Source organism: Kryptolebias marmoratus, linkage group LG16 (genome assembly GCF_001649575.2).
Source record: "Kryptolebias marmoratus isolate JLee-2015 linkage group LG16, ASM164957v2, whole genome shotgun sequence".
Classification (NCBI taxonomy): Eukaryota; Metazoa; Chordata; class Actinopteri; order Cyprinodontiformes; family Rivulidae; genus Kryptolebias; species Kryptolebias marmoratus.
Window position 1 is genome coordinate 15549818 of NC_051445.1, and position 18035 is coordinate 15567852.

Here is an 18035-nt window from a genome sequence, read left to right on the forward strand (position 1 = left end):
CATTCAAAAGTTATTAATATTTCTTAATGGTTTTCAATATCTTAAAATAACTGTTTATCTTTAAAAGATATAATGTAGAATAATCCAAAACATTCATAATATCCACTACTGAAAGTAAAATTATTGTAAACAACACAGGAATAACTCCTGTAAACGGTGCTGTTTTAATTTATTAGTTAGTTTTACCCAGATTTCCATTCTAACATGTATTTTACTCTTTTCTGCTTGTTTAAATTTTTAGTTTATAAAACCAAAGCATTATAAACTTATGTTATATTCCAAAACCACACGCCTAAAGATGGCACAATAAAATAAAATGAAATGTTTTAAGTATATTAGCTGACACGTATAATGAATACCATGTGCCATTTTTTTATTGCTTGTATTTAAGCCTGAAAAATACTCATCATTTAAAGTTTCATACAGCTTGGAAAGTTTGTGTTTGATAACATAGTGCTGTAGTGTCAAAATGTTAATTTCAAAAATGAATTTATTTATAATTTTAACATTTTTATCACTTTTTTCTTTCTTGTTTTGTGCTAACGAGCAAAAGGAAACAGGTATATTTTAGGCTGATAATAATATTCAAAGCATTATAAAATGATGAGCTGAAGGGTTCAAAGGACCATAAATTTCATGTTTGTACTCATCTGAGCATCTTGTTTTTTTCAGTATGTAAACTTTTTTGTCAATGAAGAACACCAGAGGAGTTTGTTCTTTTAAAGCTGTTTTTTTTATAATTCCCTCATTGTGGTGAAAGGTCAGTGTCTGCTTAGCGTCTTGTTAAGCTTGTCTTCAGAGGGCTTTACGGTGTTTTTAATTTATTCAAACACTTGTTTATTTATTCAAACCCCTGTTAAGTGTGTACACTCTTAATATGCAGCATAGTTTCCTCTCAGTATCACGCAGACACTCACCTCGAGGATATCGAGTCCTGCTTTTTTCTCGAGGGCCCTTCAACTCGAGACTTATACGTGACAAATCATTCATCTTTCATTAAAAGTTAATTACTCAGAACACAGATCCGTGATGAAGATCTCTTTTATTTTATACAGAATAAATATTCATCACAGATTTCGGTTTTGTCCTTTTCCCTATTGTACCATGCATTTTAATTCAAGTTGATATATTCCAGAAAGAAACCTCATTTCACAAGTTTTCCTTCCTGTTGATTTTTACTATCGCTAATTTATCTGGCAACACAAAACAAAGACAGAAAAGTAGGTTTGAGAGTTTTTATTTTTTAAAAGTCAAAATAAAGGATGCTTCAGTTTCATGACAGATAAATTCACTTTATTTGCATTTAGTTGGAGGACATGGTGTTGCGGATCCAGGTGTTGTAGTTGCAGACCTTGGTGTAAACTCCAGGCTTGTTTCTCTCGGCGCAGCCGTAACCCCAGGACACCACACCCTGCAGCTGATTGTTGCACACCACGGGGCCACCAGAGTCGCCCTGACACACGAGACACAAGACGAGGCGTGAGTGGAAGCGTTATTAGCTGGGATCTGTTCACCTGGACAAGTTGGATCTCCTACCTGGCAGGAGTCCTTGCCTCCCTCCAGGAATCCGACGCAGATCATGTTGGAGGAGATCTGTCCGGGGTAGGAGTTCCTGCAGCTGCTGTCGCTCAGGATGGGGGCGTCCAGGCACCTGAGGTTGTCAGGGTAGTAGCCTGAAACAACAAAAGACAACACATGCCACTATTCTTCCCCGCCCCATCACACATTCAGCATTCTCACTGAGACGTTTGTACAGATTCACTGACTTCCAGAGCCGCTGATGTTTCCCCATCCGGAGATCAGGCAGGAGGTGCCGGCGCCGGCGCAGGTGGAGGGCAGGGCCACGGTCTTGACGTAGTTGTTCAGGGTGGCGGGCCTGCTCAGCTTGATCAGCATGATGTCGTTGTCCAGGTTGTAGCTGTTGTAGCTGGGGTGACGGATGACCTTGGAAGAGTCGATGAACTGCTCCGTTCCCTCATTCACAGCGATGTTGTGCTCTCCAAGTCTCACCTGGATACGACTGCGTGACAAGGGGACATCCGAGTCATACAGTACACGTCAGAAAGAGCAAAACCAACTGCTCCCTTTGAAACTAAGCCTGCAGCTCTGTCTGAGTGTGCTACTCGGCTGGTTGACTTACGACTTGTAGCAGTGAGCAGCAGACACCACCCAGGTGCTGGAGATCAGGGAGCCTCCACAGAAGTGGTAGCCAGCGTTCAGAGACACGATGTAGGGCGCAGAGTTCTTCCTGCACTCGTAGCCTCCAACGATCTTGTCATCCTCAATGGGAGCAGCATCTGTAAAACAAAGTTCCTGATTTAAAAAAAACGACCTTTTTAAAACAGAGCAGAAACCAATCAGCTACATGAACTCACAAGCTGCAGCAAAGAGAGCCAACAGGATGAAGAACTTCATGATTGTGTCCTGAGCTTAGGGAGTCTACACATATCAGTACAGATGTGAGGGGCTTTTATAGAGGTGAACTCCTTCACAGCTTTTTATCTAACACTTTCTCTCAAAGATTGCGATTAAACATTATCCCACCTGGGAAACGGCATCGTGGTCGAAGATAAAAAACGCCCCAACTTCAATGAATTGTTTGGTTTTTAGACTGACGTGTCCCACAGCCATCAGTACGGTCACGTATTAAATACTGTATTATGAAAGACTTCAAAGACAAAATTTTACAAATGTCTTTTAAAGTTATATTTTTTTTATTTATTACACTTTATTTAACCAGGCAAATCCCACTGAGGTCTCAGAACTCTTTTTCAAAGGAGGCCTGGGGTCTGACGGCAGCCTAACATGCAAGCTTTTAGACTGAGGGTGGAAACTGGAGCGCATGGAGAAAACCCACACAAACACAAGGAGAACATGCAAACTCCACACAGAAAGACAAACAAAACAAAAGCAATTGAACTTATGTAGCTGAACGCAACTCACTTCCCATCCAAGGAGCTTTCTCAATTCAGAAAGCAGAGAGTGTGAAGTTCAAGCTGATTTTGTTTTCAACCTTTTTTGGATTTAGTAGTTTGAAAACAGTTAGGTTTTTGTTTAACATTTTGTCCTATTTTATTGCATTTATGGATCACCTGAAACATTTTCTGAAAAGGAGGAGTGTTTGAAACTCAGTCAGCTCGTGTTATAAAAGACTTCAGCTCCACGTTTGTTCAGCCGGCTGTAGACAAGCTTCTTATCTTTGCGTGTTCACATCAGTTGTTCTGTTCTGACCAAACACTTTCTAGGTTTTCAGAGAACTTGAGATGAAGAAATCTGTCTGTAGTTCTCAGTAATAGGGAAAGAAAGCCTCAGATGCTCCTTTTCATTAAAATAAACCCCCAAAAAGTTCAAACAAAATAATAGGAAAAATAGCAGAATAACATTTCAATATATGTAAAAAAAAAAGGACCGTTTACAATATATTAAAATTTGTGGTCATATGTTCCATTTTTATAGACTTGTGAATGATTACATCAATAAAGAAAAATGATCAAATTCATAAGATGTCTTTAAAAGGTGTGGGGTTTAAAACAATCATTAAGAGCTAAAATTTGTATATATACTTAACATCTGAAATATAAATTAATATTTGGCCAAAATTTGCACAAATTTGACTCATTTTTTCCAGCAATATAAAATTAGGAAAGCAAAAAGTTCATTACTTACAGATGGATTTCTGTAAATAGCTTCTCAACGTTCAACCTAATCTTAATTGATTAATTAATCAATCACGATTCCAAGAAATTTGTGTCATTAATTCCAGCTTCCAGCCACACAAGGGGGAATTTTCTCTGAAATTCAGCATAAATGTAAACATTTTAACATATTTGAGGCAAGCTGCTGAAGAGGAAAAAACAAACAGAAAGTACAGTTATGTGCACAGATCACAGATTAGTACACCACAAGTCATTGTAATTAGGCGGTCTACAAGCATATGGCAAGTTTTTTACTAATAGGAAGTAAGAAGGAAAGACTTACCTTTAATAAACAACTAAAAGTTGAAATAGATGCAGGTGTGCCTTTATTACAGAAAACTGTCACAAATAAATATCCAAGAAACCAGCCTAATATTTATGTTCAATCAAATAATTTGTTAGGATGCAAGTGTGTGCATTATTATTTCAAAGTGTATTGTATTCTTTTACCACAAATACATGGACAGAACTCATATCAGCTGTCAATAAATGTCAATTTTTTTTTTTACCATTTATGTTTTATGTAATAAGCAATAGTTTTTATAGTTAGTGTTTTTTAAATTCCCAGGGAGATGTTTTATCTTAATTTAAAACTTCAAGTATGTTCTGCGGCTCTGGATAACGTGTTTTTAGCGAGAAAAAGAGCAGAAATTGTTCTTTTGGTTCCTAAACCTGAGAGCAGGTTTAGGGTGACTGGGAAAAATAAAATTAAGTTTAGTATGCATTTGTAGCTAAGAAGTCGATAGATTTATTGTTGTTAAAACATATACACCTTTGGTTCCACAGTTATTTGGAAGGTGGAGTAAAAATACGTTTGTACAAGGACCTGTTGATGAAAGCAGGGGAGCGAAGCTAAAAAGTTCAGCGTCCGTAAACACTACAAGCCAGTTACAAGATGAAGCGGCTGATCGTCCCTGAACGCACCACCACTTGACGTCAACACTAAGCGACCGCAGCTACGGTTTGTGTTTCGGCTGCTAACAGCCCCTTCGGTCGTGTTTTGTTTTGATTTTTGCCTCTAACGTGGACTCGTCATGAGGTGAGAGGCAGGCTTGAATTTACAACCGTATCGTGTTCACGTGAAGCCGACAGCTCGGAGAAAGCCGCCGCTTCGCCCCGGAGCTAAGGCTAACTGCTAGCTCCATTTCAGCACCAGCACCTCTAATGTATGCGGAATGCGCAACCATTGCGGATGTGGTGCAGACAAAAATGCGCATCGATGCGACATAAAAACAGAGGAAACGTCGCTCGAAACAGCGAGTATATGTCTTGTGTCACTCTACGCATATTAAAAGCGGTGTTTTGTTTTGTTTGTATTTCAGCTCTGAAGGCGAGTCTGGATGATGCGTCTCAGTCTTGGGAGAAAAATGGACATGTAGCCCTCAGCCTCCTGTTTCACACTCTGATATGTTATTAATAACATATGAGTGTAAACGAGACTGACTAAAATGGATTTAAGTGGCTAGAATTTGCCATTGCTGTCTGTGGAAACACACAGATGCTATTTTATGGTTCTTTTATTTACATATCTTCACAGTAACTACTCTACTAGTCATTTATAAAACAGCAGTGTAATGTACTTAACTTGTACATTTCCTAAAAGAAAAAGAGAAATAAATTCCCAGTTGAAGCTGTACCCACAGCAGAGTCCTGATCATGCTGATGGAGTAGTAACACCTCAAGCTTTTAAACTTTTAAACCTGAGTTAATGGGGCAGAAGCTGTCAGGATCAGAATTGGCCCACCAGGCAGTTCTGCTGTGAAATCAGGTCTGATCCATGACTGAGTACTACGAGGAGGGGGGGCTGCTGTACGAGCAATCACCTCCCATGCACATCAAAGTGGAGTCTCCAGAGGGACCCTTTGGAGGGGGAGCTTCAGAGAACGGCTTCCCCAGGGAGGATGAGGACTCAGATGGCAGCTGCGACCAGAGCCAGGCCTTACCTGGAGGACTCCCCTTCAACGTGGTAGTGGTGCATCCGAACATCATGGCGCCAGGCATGTCCTCGGACGACCTCTTGTCCATTGAGCAAAGTAAGCCTGAAGCAAATTAACAGACACTATGGGGAATGAGATGTCACATTTTCCTAAATGTTTGTAAATGGGGTCTGTAAGGGGAACTTTTTTATGGGGAGAGTAAAATAACCCTTAATCACATTTTATATGTGTAGTTGTAAGCATGTGGAATGATCCAGTTAGTTTATAATTACTTATAAGCACCCACGCTTTCCATGATCTGGATCAATGGTTTTCTAGAATTTTTTTCGCGGTCTTTGGAAGGTTTTCTTTGGATTCTCACCACCTTTATTTAGCCTCCAGCGAATGAATCCCTGAACCATAAAAAGAGGCACTAAGTCAAGAGATGAACCAGTTTCGAATCAACACACAACAGACAATTTAGCAAAGAACCAAATTACATCATTAGACATTTTAATAGCAGTTTGTTGAGACAGAGTTTGTTGCCTTTCCCTTAGTTGGCTCACTAAGAAAACCCATAGACGACCATATCTTGAATAAAATAGTGCTTTTGTAGCAAAGAGCTACTGGGTAAAAATAAACCATGTTTGAATTTGGTGTACAGTGTGTCCTTAAGAAGGTGGAGTACAAAAAACATGGAAATGAGTAGTAAGATAATTATTTTTAAGTAGAAAAAAAAGCAAAGATCAGGCACAGAACCTGAGAAGTGCATCTTAAAGGTAGTATCTCTTGCAGCCAAGCAACCAGGGAGCCATGCTGACACGTTTTGCAGCCAGTTTTTGAAAACCCTGTTTGTTTTTATGTGCAGGGCTTGCAAAACTGTATTCTTGGCCGTGCAAATTATTTCATCGCCCACCTCCGCCCACATCATACTCACCTCGGCTCGCTCTGTACCCCCTCTCAGCAGCCGCCTCCACGTTTATGATTTAATCTACTGAAGGACACTTTTAAAATGAAGGTAGCCATAAAAATCTTTGAAAGGCCTTCAGAGAGCCTGGCGAACTACTGATTGAGACAGTTTTAAAAGATTATAAGAAGGTTTGACCTATTTAAAGCAAAATATGTGGCTCAAAATTTTTGCACATTAATGTATATATAAAATAATTTAGGGAAAGCCAAGGAAAAGCTATAATGTGCTTTGCTGTTCCAAAGTTAAGTTTTAAGCGATGCTGTTAAAGCCCATCCTGGCTGTCTGTTTATCTTTCTGTCCACAGACAGAGCCATGTCAGCTGCGCTGGCTGCTGGCGGCGCAGGCAAACGGAAGAGTCGTTTCAGCGGCGCAGAGCTGGAAGTGTTGGTGTCAGAAGTCACTCGGTGCGAGGGAGAACTCTTTGGCCCCGCCGGGAGACTCCGGCGGCGAGAAAGAGAGCGGATCTGGGCTGGAATCCTGGAGAGGGTCAACGCCGTGTCCAGAGTGCCGCGCACCCTTCGAGAGGTGAAGAAGCGCTGGGACGACTTGAAGAGGCGAAATGGAGGCAGGCTGGCGGACGCTCGTCATCGCACCTGTTACCTGCCGTCCAGCAGGGGGGCCTCGATGCTCGGGCGTCCGTCCCAGTCAAGCCCCAGACTCCAGCAGGCGAGGCAGAAGCAAAGCATCAGACCAAAGCCCAGTTTCCCATGTTTCCCTGACTCTGATGCAGGTAAAAATCATGGCTGTTTTAGAAGGAATCTCCTCCTCTTTGTATACCTCTGAGCCCAGTTTACATCTACCGTTTTTTAAATCTCTTTTATTTTAAACAATAAACAACAACATTTTGAAGTCTACGGATGACAGAATTAACCAAAAGAAAAGGAATATATATATATATATATATATATATATATATATATATATATATATATATATATTAAACTGCACTCTTATTCTATGGGGTTTAATGAGCACTGTCACTGTTTGTAAGACCCAGCCATTGTCTCTATGGAGGAGTAGGAGTTAGCTGATGTAGACTGTATTACCCACATGTCCTCTGTAACTACTATGTTTATTTCTTTTTTCCCATTTTTGTTTTATGTAGTGTGTTGAGCCCCCTTTAAGTTTGGTCAAACATGGATACAATGTACTTATAGGAGCTTTGTTACTTCCAGAGTTATAGGCATTAATGAAGACATTAACAATTGAGAAGTCTCTAATGGTACAGCTGTTTATTCTTTTCCCTATATAGTTGCATAGTTGTTTCTCCAGACCATACATTTTACATAGAGTGTCAAAAAGTCACGGGGTTAGACTTTCAATAACCGTGCATGCAGCAGTAATGTCTTGAGAAGCAGGTAAAAAATCAGGGTCATACTTTGGCCACCTAAGAAGTTTTATCTCCTCCCGGAGTTGTAGCTGCTCCACCAAATCCTTCCAGACTTTCAGTGTCAGATTAACCCACTGGCTGGTTAACTTACATCTACCTTGATTTTGTCCATTTCATCCAGGTGTAGGAGTGGACGGATCAGAAAGAGACGGTTTGGAGAAAGAAGAGGACAATCATGAGCGTGAAAGAGACATGGGAGAACCGGACTGTGAGCCAGTAGAGAACAGCATGGACGACAAACTGGGGTTAGGACTGGGTCTGGGAATAGGACCACCGCCTCCGTCTGAGCGATGGCTGCCCCCTTCTCCTCTCTACAGTGCTCCTTTCCTTAACGGCAGCCCTCAGCCCAGCAGTCCCCAGCCGTCTCTTGGAGCACAGCAAGGTCCTCTTGAAATCCCCCCACGTAGCTCCTGGCTAGAAGATGAGCTTCGAGGGTTAGGGGAGGCTGCCATTCAGCTTGGAAATCGGGTAGAAAAGAGCCTCCGGGAATTTGGTGACGGTTTCCGACAGGACATGAGAACCCTTGTCGCGTCACAAGAGGCGCTAGCACTCAGTCTGCAACAAAACAATGTCCTTCTGCAAAGGCTTTTGGGAGTGCTCGAAGCCCAGCAGCAGCCACAGCCTCAGCAACATCGTGTGCAACAAGTGCACTCGGCACAAACGCCTCAACAGCACTTACAGCAGCAGCAGCTACAGCCCTTAGAACCACAGCAGCAGCTGGCTGAAACACCTCAGCACTCACATGCTGCACACCAACAGTCCCAGCAGCATCAAATACAACTACAACAGCAGCCACACGCCACCCAGCATTTAAATAATCACTCTGCTGTGGCAGTGGCCACTGCACCGTCATCCCCGGATATACACGGCACTTTTCCCTCCGATCCAACCATGGGCACAAACGGAACCATCCAGAAGCCACGGCGAGGGAGAGCTGTCGACCACAGGCGCAGAAGACGACGCTGAGAATGTATTTAAGAACTCTACACGGTGCATATTTGATGTTTGGAAAAAAAAAAAAAAGTGACGTGTAACAATGCTCTTTCTACTTGCAGTATTTCTGTAACGATTAATAGTTCCTTGCTGTTTCACACCTCACTTCACATCTGTAACCCATTTTATATAGAGGTCTGTAAATCTGGAAGGACTGAAGCAGTTTGGATAGATTGACGCAAGATAATAGGGTGGCCTTAACATTTACCTTCATTCTGTTGTACGATACGACTTCGCAGAAAACATCTGGAGAAATGGAGTGACAGCTTCACTCGTGAAACTTTCAGTGCTCAAAAATAATGTCAGACTGCAGCTGCTCAATATGCACGTTTCCCTGATGCTCTTAAGCATTCAGCTCATTCCTCCCAACTAACTACATTGCCCCAAAAAGTACATGTAATTTGCAGTTGTTCTCATATACTGTAGTTTTTGCAGCCATTGTAGTAACCTGCTAATGTATGCTTGTGCTTTTTCTTTTTAACTTGGGGAGCATTTAGGGAGCCATCACAGAATAGAAACGGAGGGACATGGGAAAACAGGGGAGTGACATTTTGAGTGACTCTTTGGGCATCTGCACCCTGATCTCCTGAGAACTGGGTCACCTCTTACTTTTCGTGTTTTAACGGTTTCACGACGAATTCTCGTCCAAGTTTTGATTGGACTCTAAAGTTAAGCTGTGTGAGATAAAAAAAACGCTATATTTTAATGAATTAAAAGTTTTTTGGAGACGTTGAAAACCCCCACAAATTAACATTACAGAATGATTCAGACTTAAATTTGTATTTATGGTGGATTTTAAAAGGGGCTATTGATCTTGCATGCAGTATTATGGATGTGTTTGTAAATAGCTGCAAAGAATCATTATATGGCCATCATCTATGTAGTTTTGCACAAGTTATATTTTGTAGATAGGTACTGTTCTGATGAAATGTAACTAAACCTAATAAAAAACAACAATGGACTGAAATAAATAAAATAGTTTGTCAGAGTGCATAAAAAAGGTCAATTACAATGCTACAGAGTAAGTTCAAAAAAGTTTGACTGAAGTTGTGAAGAAAGAGTTAAGTGTGTGGAACAATTTAATCACAACAGTAGTAAACTGGAAATGTATAATTTAAAGCTTCAAATCGTGTTTTCTTCAACAATGAATCACATCTGGTCATGGCTTGGAGTAGTTTTATTTTGAAGGCTCCGACCGGAAATGCAAATCCTGGCTCGCGTCGCATGATCCCTGTATTGCTCCGGACTAGAGGGGAGGGGGAGAGGAGGGGGTTGCATGGGTGAAACATGGCCGCTGCAGACCCATCGAAATCTCCGACGGGGGAGAAAACCCCCGCGGAGGAGGTGGAAACATCTGGGGAGAAGGCCGAGGCGGCGGAGCCGGGGTGCAGCCTAGGGAGGGAGGACGACGGGACCGCGGCGGGCAGCCCCGGCGGCGAACCCCGAGCCGAGGCTGCCGCCGCCGCCGCCGGAGGAGGAGCGGACAAAACGACATGCGCCTCGGCGGAGGACCCGACAGCGGCTGGAAAAATGGCCGAGGCCCCTGGCAGCCGGCGGCGGGCTTTCGACTGGTCAGAGACCGAGGAGGACGACGACGAAGCGGCGCAGACGAGCACGGAGGAAACCAAAAGCGGTGTGTATTTCTCACAGTTAGCTCGTGGGCTAACCCGAGTGTAGCTCAGTCAGGAGGCTGATGTTTACCTTCGCATCATGAAGCTCCTCTCAGACACAGATGCATTTAGGGTTTTAACATTTTATAAGCACATGCAGTGTGTCCCTGCGAGGTTGTCCACGGCAGGGGACAGACAGGGACAATTGGGGTCTAGCTTTTTTTTCTTTTTTTTTCCTCTAAGATGTGAAGACAAACTCAAACAACCATCAATAAACTTCAAATCCTCCCAACACTCAGTTTGAATGTAATGTCTCCCGTCTGTTTACATTGCAACAAGTTCACAGGACATAAAAAAACATTTAGATGTCTTTATTCTGGAGCAAAACTGCAATGAAAAGCCTAGCATTCCTTGGAGGAATGCATATCGCCCGCTACCTTAAATGCTTTTCAGTGTTTTTTTATTTAAAGATCGTCCTATGATCCCATGAATTATCATCATGTCACCTTTTGTCTCTGTGTGTCCTGTGATCCGGCTCCAGAAGTGAATCCACATCCAGCCATGGCTTTCTGAGAGCGTTGTTGTGAGATATTTTGCTAACAGACAGGCACATACATCTCTCTGTTTTCGCTTTTCAGCAGCGGGTGGTAATAAGAAGAGCTTTTACTGACGATATATGGGAAGATAAGTTTTGACTGTTAAAAAGCCTAACATCTTATGACTCTTGTCTTTTTTTTTCCAGTATTTTGAAAATACAGCCGGTTTGTTGTTTTTCCCTGTTGGAAGCTTTATCGTTGTGGGTGGCATAATGATGGACTCATTTTTACTTCAGCCACTAAGGGAAATGCTTATTAAAGACTTTAAGGACCATTTTAAAGATCAGCCTCATTATTTACTCTTCATTTTATTCAAATATTACAGTCCTACTTTGTTGTAAGGCTGTGTGTGAGCTGTTTTTCTGTCACACACACACGCAGGTATGCTCTCCTTTTTGCTCTCATCTATGATTAATGACCATCCATGGCTTGAAGGCTGTTTAAATTACAGCGTATAGTTAAAATCCTAATGAAAGAACAACGTAGCTACAATACAGCAAACACTAAATCAAAGTTTCATTTCTCACGGATATTACTTTGGACACTGATCAATGTTAGATAGAGATCTTGGAAAAACAGGTAGATTTTCTTGTGATATAATTCGTCATATGCTTTGATTTTCTTTGAGTTGTTTTTTATTTATACACAATAATAACCTGGAGGATGTTATCTGTATTTTTCTAATGAAGCTAAGCTCGGTAACCTGCCTCATGTTTAGGAGAGAAAAAAAATGCAAAAGCTTTTACCCTAAACCTTTTTTTTTACGGTAAACAGTAAAATTTTCAGATCAACCAGAAATTGGGTGGAAAAATGTGTTGTACCAAGCATATTTCCTGGAAAGAAGTTGGAATGAAATCAGAATCGACTTAGGAAACAACAATCAAGTCAAGTCAAAGTCAAATTTATTCGTATGGCACTTTTCAGCAACAAAGCAGTTCAAAATGCTTTACAGCATGATAACACACACAATAATAGCAAAAGTAAAATTAAACAGATGGAAAACCAAGCTAGGAAACTAGGATGTAAAAAGCTAAACTAAACATGAGCTAAGATAATCTAACTAAAAGAAATCAGTGCATTTCTGGTTTGTTAAAGCAAATAAAGGTTCCTGAATGAAAATGATTTGAGGTTTTTGGGGTATGGGAGATTAAATTAGTGGCAAAGTTTACCTTGAATTATTTAGGAGGCCAAATTTTTCCTTTCCTGTCTGTAACAGTGTGAATAAAAGCTACTGTTCTCCTATTTATAGTTTCTTCTCTCTAAACTACTTCTGCATCCTTTGTGCTATTTTAACTGTCCCCATATCTAAACGTTCAGCTCAGTCAGGAACGGGGACTTTTGTTGTTTTTTTGTCATTTTCTAACATTTTAAAATATTTAGCTTGATTAAATATAAAATTTCTCATAGAAATAAGTCGAGACTTCTTCAGTTCCTTCAGCACTGTTGTGTTTTGAAAAATGCTTCAGCCTCTGTTTTAGTCTTCGTGTGCTGCTTTTAGCTGCTGTTCTGTCACTTTCAGCATTTAGCTACCATTTTGCTACTTTCAGCTCCTGTTTTTGTAAATTCAGGTTTGGCATTTGTTTAGCTAATTCTGGATTTTGCATCTGTTTTGCTTTTTTTAAAACTACTGTTTTACTAGTTTAGCATTTATTTAGCTAATTTTAGTATCTGTTCTGCTTGTTTTACTGCTCAGCATTTAACGCTGCATTTCTGCAGAAAACGCAGTTTGTCAAGTTCTAAATTCTGATTCCCCAAACTCTTTGCTCAGTTATTACTGCTATGTGCTTCTCTCCTCCAGACCTCTGTAAAGCTGCTGAGACTCCTGAAGAGGGGAGGCAGGACAAGCACGTCGAGGGTGACGCGGAAAAGACTGACGGCGAAGAAAACTCGCACGGCGTCGAGAAGAGAGGAGAGAGGTCGCCGGTGGAGGATCTGGGGGGTGAAGTTGACCTCGCAGAGGAGATGGGCGAAGATGACGAAGAGGCTGATCCGACAGCCAAGCAAAAGAAGTGCCGTCTGGTGTGCAAGGATTGTGGGATGAGGTTCAAGCGCCGCGAGATGTTCAACCTTCACCGCCACTTTCACGCGCACAAAGATGAGCTCACGCCCCTCACCTGTAAAGAATGTGGCCTTACCTTCCAGCACCGCAGCAGCCTCATTAAACACAGAAACGAACACAAAGAAAAGGAGGAGGCGCTTGTGACGCCGAAGGTGGAGGTCCAAATTATGGAGGACGAAGGTAGATACCAATGTGCAGAATGCCAGAGGATTTTCACTACAGTCAATAAGCTGCGGAACCACACCTGTGTTAATACAGAGGAAAAGCCTTACCACTGCACCTTGTGCCGCCAAGATTTCCAGTTTAAAGTGTCTGTCACAAAGCACATGATGACCCATTCCCAGGAGTGTGTGTTTAAATGTCAAGAGTGCAGTCAAACTTTCCCAAACATCATGGCCCTGCGCTTCCATCAGAAATCCCACTCCGCCCTGAAGCCCTACGAATGCCCGGAGTGTGGCATGGTTTTCAAACACTACTCCGTCATGGAAGACCATCGCCGCAAACACGTCGACAAGAGCCGCTCTCACCTGTGCAACATTTGCGGCAAGACTTTCAAGTACAGCAGCCTCCTCCATCAGCATCAGTATCTGCACACGGGTCAGAAACCCTTCCGCTGCCCTGAATGCGGCAAGAAATTTGCTTTTGCCCAGAATATGAAGGCGCACTGCCGCCAGCATAGGTTGCGTAAAGCCAACGCGCTCAGCGAGGCGCCCAGCGAGGCGCCCAGCAAACAGGCTCCCGTGCCCGTACAGGAGGCCTCTAAAGGACCCGGGAAAGAGAACTCGCACACGAGCGAGGAACCAAAGCTCACTTTTAACTGCCCACTGTGTCCCCAAGCTTTCTCTTTAATGGCCAACCTGAGAGCTCACATGCTTATTCATGAGGCAGAGTACGAAAAGCTGGAGAGGACACCTCAAACTCCCAGAGACATAAACAAGCACTGGGAGAAAGGACACATGTGCCCCAACTGTCCAAGTGTTTTTCGTAATGAGTCTAGTTTGAATGGGCATCTGTTGAGTGTCCACAAGTCAACCAGACAATATTTAGAAAGGATGGCGACGCAACCGAAAAAGCAATTTACTCCATCAAGCAGTGATAACGTGCAGGGGAAGTGGAAGAACGAGAGTGTTAAATCCTACAAGTGTTCAGAGTGTGGAAAAGCTTTCCGCCACCGCTCAGTGTTAGAGTTGCACATGCGCATACATTCCAAGGACAAGCCGTACGTATGCAAAGTGTGTGGCAAGGGTTTTAGGTTCGGGAGCTACTTGCAGCAACACGTCATCATCCACACAGGCACAAAGCCATATAAGTGCCCAGACTGTGGGAAGGACTTTGCTTTCCTGCAGAACATGAGAACGCATCAAAAGCTGCACCAGGAAAAGCCGTTCCGCTGCACCAGCTGCCGCAAGGGCTACAGCGACGAAGCCCAGCTGCAGCAGCATATGCTGTCGCACAACGGTGACAAGCCGCATAAGTGTGACCAGTGCGACAAGAGCTTCGGGCTGGCCTATCTGCTCCGGGATCACATGAACACACACACGGGAGAGAGGCCCCATCGCTGCGAAGAGTGCAACAAGACCTTCTCCTGGTTCAGCAGCCTGCTGGTTCACCAGAAGATCCACACTCGCAAGAAGCAAGCTTACAGCCAGTACAACTCATTCCCTGTGAGTGCTAGGATGAGAGGCAGGGGTAGGAGAGGGGGGAGGTTTGTGTGGGGCTGGTCCAAGCCTTTAGGAGGCCCAGCTTTGGGTACCCAGCAGCCTCTGTATCCACTTTCTCCGCTGAGAGATGCAGATTTGCACAGAAAAGCACTGCCGCAGCAAGCCTCCATGCTCCGGTCTCGCATGGATTTACAGAGCAGGCAGCAGAGCGAGCCGTGGCCGTCTGAGCCACACCCTCAGCCAGTGCAGTGGAAGGTGGACGGGGGAGAGGTGATGCCCGTCCCATCCGCACAGCAGCAACACGGAGCTCCGCAGCTCCCGCAGACACAGTTTGACAGCTCCACACACCTTCAGCCGAACCATCAGAGAAGCTCAAGCTGGGCAGACATCCCTTTGTTAACTCAGTCGTGCCCCGTGTCGGCTCAGAGCTCAGAGGCGCACATGAAAGAGAGCATATCCTCAGTTGTCAGTTCTCACATGCCAAAAAAATCCAGTCCATCGGCTGGGAGCGAGATGTTGCAGCACAGGCAGCATAAGCCTCCCACGTGGAGTGGCACCCCCACATCCGCAGCGCTCGCTTCCACCAGCTCTGTGCAGCACGACTTCTCTGTCCCCTCCTCCTACATGGACGGGGCAGCGCTGTGGAGTGTCCGGCCCGCTCCGCTAACACAGAGCTCTCCGAACAAGCTTGTGCAAGAGCTGCAGCTGCCAAGGTGGCAGAGTGCCCCGGTGTCGTCTCAGATGGAGCCGTCCACTCCTCCCAAGAAAGAGGACAGGATGTGGGACATGAGTAGTTCTCAAGGTATTTCTTCGACTGTTACTCAGCCAGAGAAGCCATGGAACGGCTGTGAGCCGCAAAAACTGCCATGGGCTTCAGGCTTAGCAGGCGCAGCCACCTCAGCTCAGATAGACCAAAGCAGTGCAATGCCAATTTCAACTCCAGTTTCCCACGGGGTCACAAACACCTTGTGGGACATCCAAGCACCTCCAGGAATTCCAAAGACTGTAAACTCCACAGAGAAGTTGGTGAATAGCCAAGATTTTCAGCTGCAGCAGAAGCAGGTGTCACCTGGCTGGGGCAGCATGCAGCCAGCCACGCAGAAGGGTCCCATCTCCATCCAATACGAGCCTCATCGCTTTGGCCAGGGGATGGGAACTCCGGTATGGGGCTTCCAAACTAATCCCGTGACTCCTCAGACGCTGCTCTCCGCGCAGCTCAAGGCCGGCAGCGGGCAGGAGCTGCAGCAGCAGCCGATGGTAACGGGCACTCAGATAATCATAAACCAGCCTTCTCCTTTCTTCTCCCCTCCACTCGGCCCGCTCCCGCCTCCCCCTCTCGCTTTGCCCGGCCCTCACCCTCTCCATTCCGTGGCAGTCGGCGCGCTTCAGAGGCCCCCGCACCCAAACCTCTTCTTCGCGCCGCAGGCGGTCATGAGCGAGAGGCCGCACATGCCACAGACCCTGACCCTACCTCAGCTTGCCCCGCAGACTGAAGCCCATAAACTCGGCTCCCGCTTGCCTTTCGCCCCCGAGCGGCTTCTCCAGTGCATGATATGTGGGTGCTCGTTCCCCCGGGAGCTGGATCTACAAATGCATTACTTGCAACATGCACAAGGGGAGATATGACATTTCTACACTAGTAACAAACCTTAGTTATTATGTTTTTATAATTGACACTCTGTAGAGCCTCATTTATTTGACTCTGTGTTGTGAGGTTGTGCCAGGTGAGTGGGTGGCCATTAAGAGAGGAAAAAGTGAAACCTGACTGAGTTTGAGTATTTGTTTGAAATAAAGGGTGGATAAACTGGTTTCACTCGTCTTTAAATACATTTCATTTGCGTGGAGACCTTTAGGGGCGCACATAAATGAGGTTCTACAGGCTATATTTCATTTATTGCCAATGACATTTAGATTTAGATATAATTAGTACTTTTATAGTTCATACGTCTTGAACCATTTGTACTGTGTTTCTTCATGTACAGTATACTGTGTGCCTTTTATAAGTACAGTCTGCATGTCTGCTGTCTTGGTATTCTAGACCCTAGTTTGTGCTTAAGGTAGATTAAACAGTACGACCTCACCCCTACAAACGCAGAGCAGGTATTTCAACAGTACTACAAAAAAATGTAATTTTTCTCCTTTTTCGGAGGGACCGGTTGGATTCGTTCCAACGTCTAAGTTTAAGCTGATCGCGTACGAGTGCAGTTCTGCTCGTGCCCGCAGGTTCGTGGTCTGGGTCCAAACGTCTCACCGGTAAAACTTCTCGTCGTGGTCACATCTGCGAACAAAATGTAACGTGACGTTCTTTTCAGTCTGCGAGTTTTACTGTAAATTTAAATTCTGAAACGATCGCCAGGATGGTGAAGATTTGGCGCAACTACACAATTTATGCTGACACTGTTGTTTAATAGTGATTTTTGTAATAAACAAAACCTGGAGTTATGTGATGTTTTGTCTGTAATATTTGTTTATCACAACTGAAGGATGTGAAACGGGTCATATGACCTGGATGTTTTACTCCTGTTGGTCCGGTGTACATCTCTTACCAGAATTGTTTTTTCAGATTGGGATGTATTGAGAAAATTCAATTCACGTTTGAATGTTTAAATGTATTTTTTTGTGAATAATGATTTCATTCCGTAACTGTAGATTTAGCCGAATGGAGATTTTTCACCTCCTGTTATAAAAACTGGGTGTTTGAGTAGCTTACCTGACTCTCCGAAACAAAACATCTTGTTAATTCACACGTTTTATTTGTAAAAAAAAAAAAAAAGATTAGAAATTCCTCTTGTTTGCACTCACCTTTTAATAAGAGCCATCCCTTCTACCTCTGCCCCACTGTTTTAGCGTGGACACTTTTTGTTTCCCATTCTGTTTATTGGATCAAATAAAACCTGCATTTCATTATAACACTGTGTGACGCAATATTTCACACAACCTAATTCAGGGTTTGCATCTGAACTTTCAGGAAATGGAGCACTGGTTCCTGAAGATGGGGTCATGAAACACCAAGTGTGGAAACATGCAGAAATCAAATTCATTTAAAAAATGATTGCCAATAGTAATTTTAGCCGTAACAGTTAAAATGATTAAAACTGCAATCATAAAAAAATAAAAGTTGAAAAGTTTGGGATCTATTAATATA

The 18035-nt window shown here is 43.5% G+C and overlaps 3 protein-coding genes across 3 annotated transcripts; 2 read left to right on the top strand and 1 right to left on the bottom strand.

Annotated features, from left to right (window-relative positions):
- Nucleotides 1–1239: 1239 nt before the first annotated feature.
- On the bottom strand, nucleotides 1240–2465 carry LOC108245974 (trypsin-3-like). The gene is made up of 5 exons (XM_017433255.2): nucleotides 2376–2465; nucleotides 2141–2297; nucleotides 1767–2020; nucleotides 1537–1673; nucleotides 1240–1453 (listed from the first exon to the last, which is right to left on the bottom strand). The coding sequence occupies exons 1-5, from the start codon at nucleotides 2413–2415 to the stop codon at nucleotides 1304–1306; spliced, it is 738 nt and encodes a 245-aa protein (XP_017288744.1). The 5' UTR covers nucleotides 2416–2465; the 3' UTR covers nucleotides 1240–1303.
- A 2154-nt stretch (nucleotides 2466–4619) lies between these two features.
- Nucleotides 4620–9022, top strand: si:ch211-261d7.3 (myb-related transcription factor, partner of profilin). The gene is made up of 4 exons (XM_017433228.3): nucleotides 4620–4734; nucleotides 5018–5728; nucleotides 6886–7311; nucleotides 8093–9022. Exons 2-4 carry the CDS (start codon nucleotides 5473–5475, stop codon nucleotides 8935–8937), a joined length of 1527 nt encoding a protein of 508 aa, XP_017288717.1. The 5' UTR covers nucleotides 4620–4734; nucleotides 5018–5472; the 3' UTR covers nucleotides 8938–9022.
- A 1190-nt stretch (nucleotides 9023–10212) lies between these two features.
- zgc:66448 (uncharacterized protein LOC327401 homolog) lies at nucleotides 10213–17800 on the top strand. The gene is made up of 2 exons (XM_017433280.3): nucleotides 10213–10597; nucleotides 12969–17800. The coding sequence occupies exons 1-2, from the start codon at nucleotides 10252–10254 to the stop codon at nucleotides 16514–16516; spliced, it is 3894 nt and encodes a 1297-aa protein (XP_017288769.1). The 5' UTR covers nucleotides 10213–10251; the 3' UTR covers nucleotides 16517–17800.
- Nucleotides 17801–18035: the final 235 nt, after the last annotated feature.

What these genes read in the sequence shown, in the direction of transcription:
- si:ch211-261d7.3 (XM_017433228.3), top strand. Translation starts at nt 5,473, where the DNA reads ATGACTGAGTACTACGAGGAGGGGGGGCTGCTGTACGAGCAATCACCT. An exon ending in CCTCTTGTCCATTGAGCAAA is followed by an intron (nt 5,729 to 6,885) that starts GTAAGCCTGAAG and finishes TTCTGTCCACAG; the next exon opens with ACAGAGCCATGTCAGCTGCG. An exon ending in TTTCCCTGACTCTGATGCAG is followed by an intron (nt 7,312 to 8,092) that starts GTAAAAATCATG and finishes CATTTCATCCAG; the next exon opens with GTGTAGGAGTGGACGGATCA.
- LOC108245974 (XM_017433255.2), bottom strand. Translation starts at nt 2,415, where the DNA reads ATGAAGTTCTTCATCCTGTTGGCTCTCTTTGCTGCAGCTT. An exon ending in GCTGCTCACTGCTACAAGTC is followed by an intron (nt 2,021 to 2,140) that starts GTAAGTCAACCA and finishes CTTGTCACGCAG; the next exon opens with TCGTATCCAGGTGAGACTTG. An exon ending in GAGGCAAGGACTCCTGCCAG is followed by an intron (nt 1,454 to 1,536) that starts GTAGGAGATCCA and finishes CTCGTGTGTCAG; the next exon opens with GGCGACTCTGGTGGCCCCGT.
- zgc:66448 (XM_017433280.3), top strand. Translation starts at nt 10,252, where the DNA reads ATGGCCGCTGCAGACCCATCGAAATCTCCGACGGGGGAGAAAACCCCC. An exon ending in CACGGAGGAAACCAAAAGCG is followed by an intron (nt 10,598 to 12,968) that starts GTGTGTATTTCT and finishes TCTCTCCTCCAG; the next exon opens with ACCTCTGTAAAGCTGCTGAG.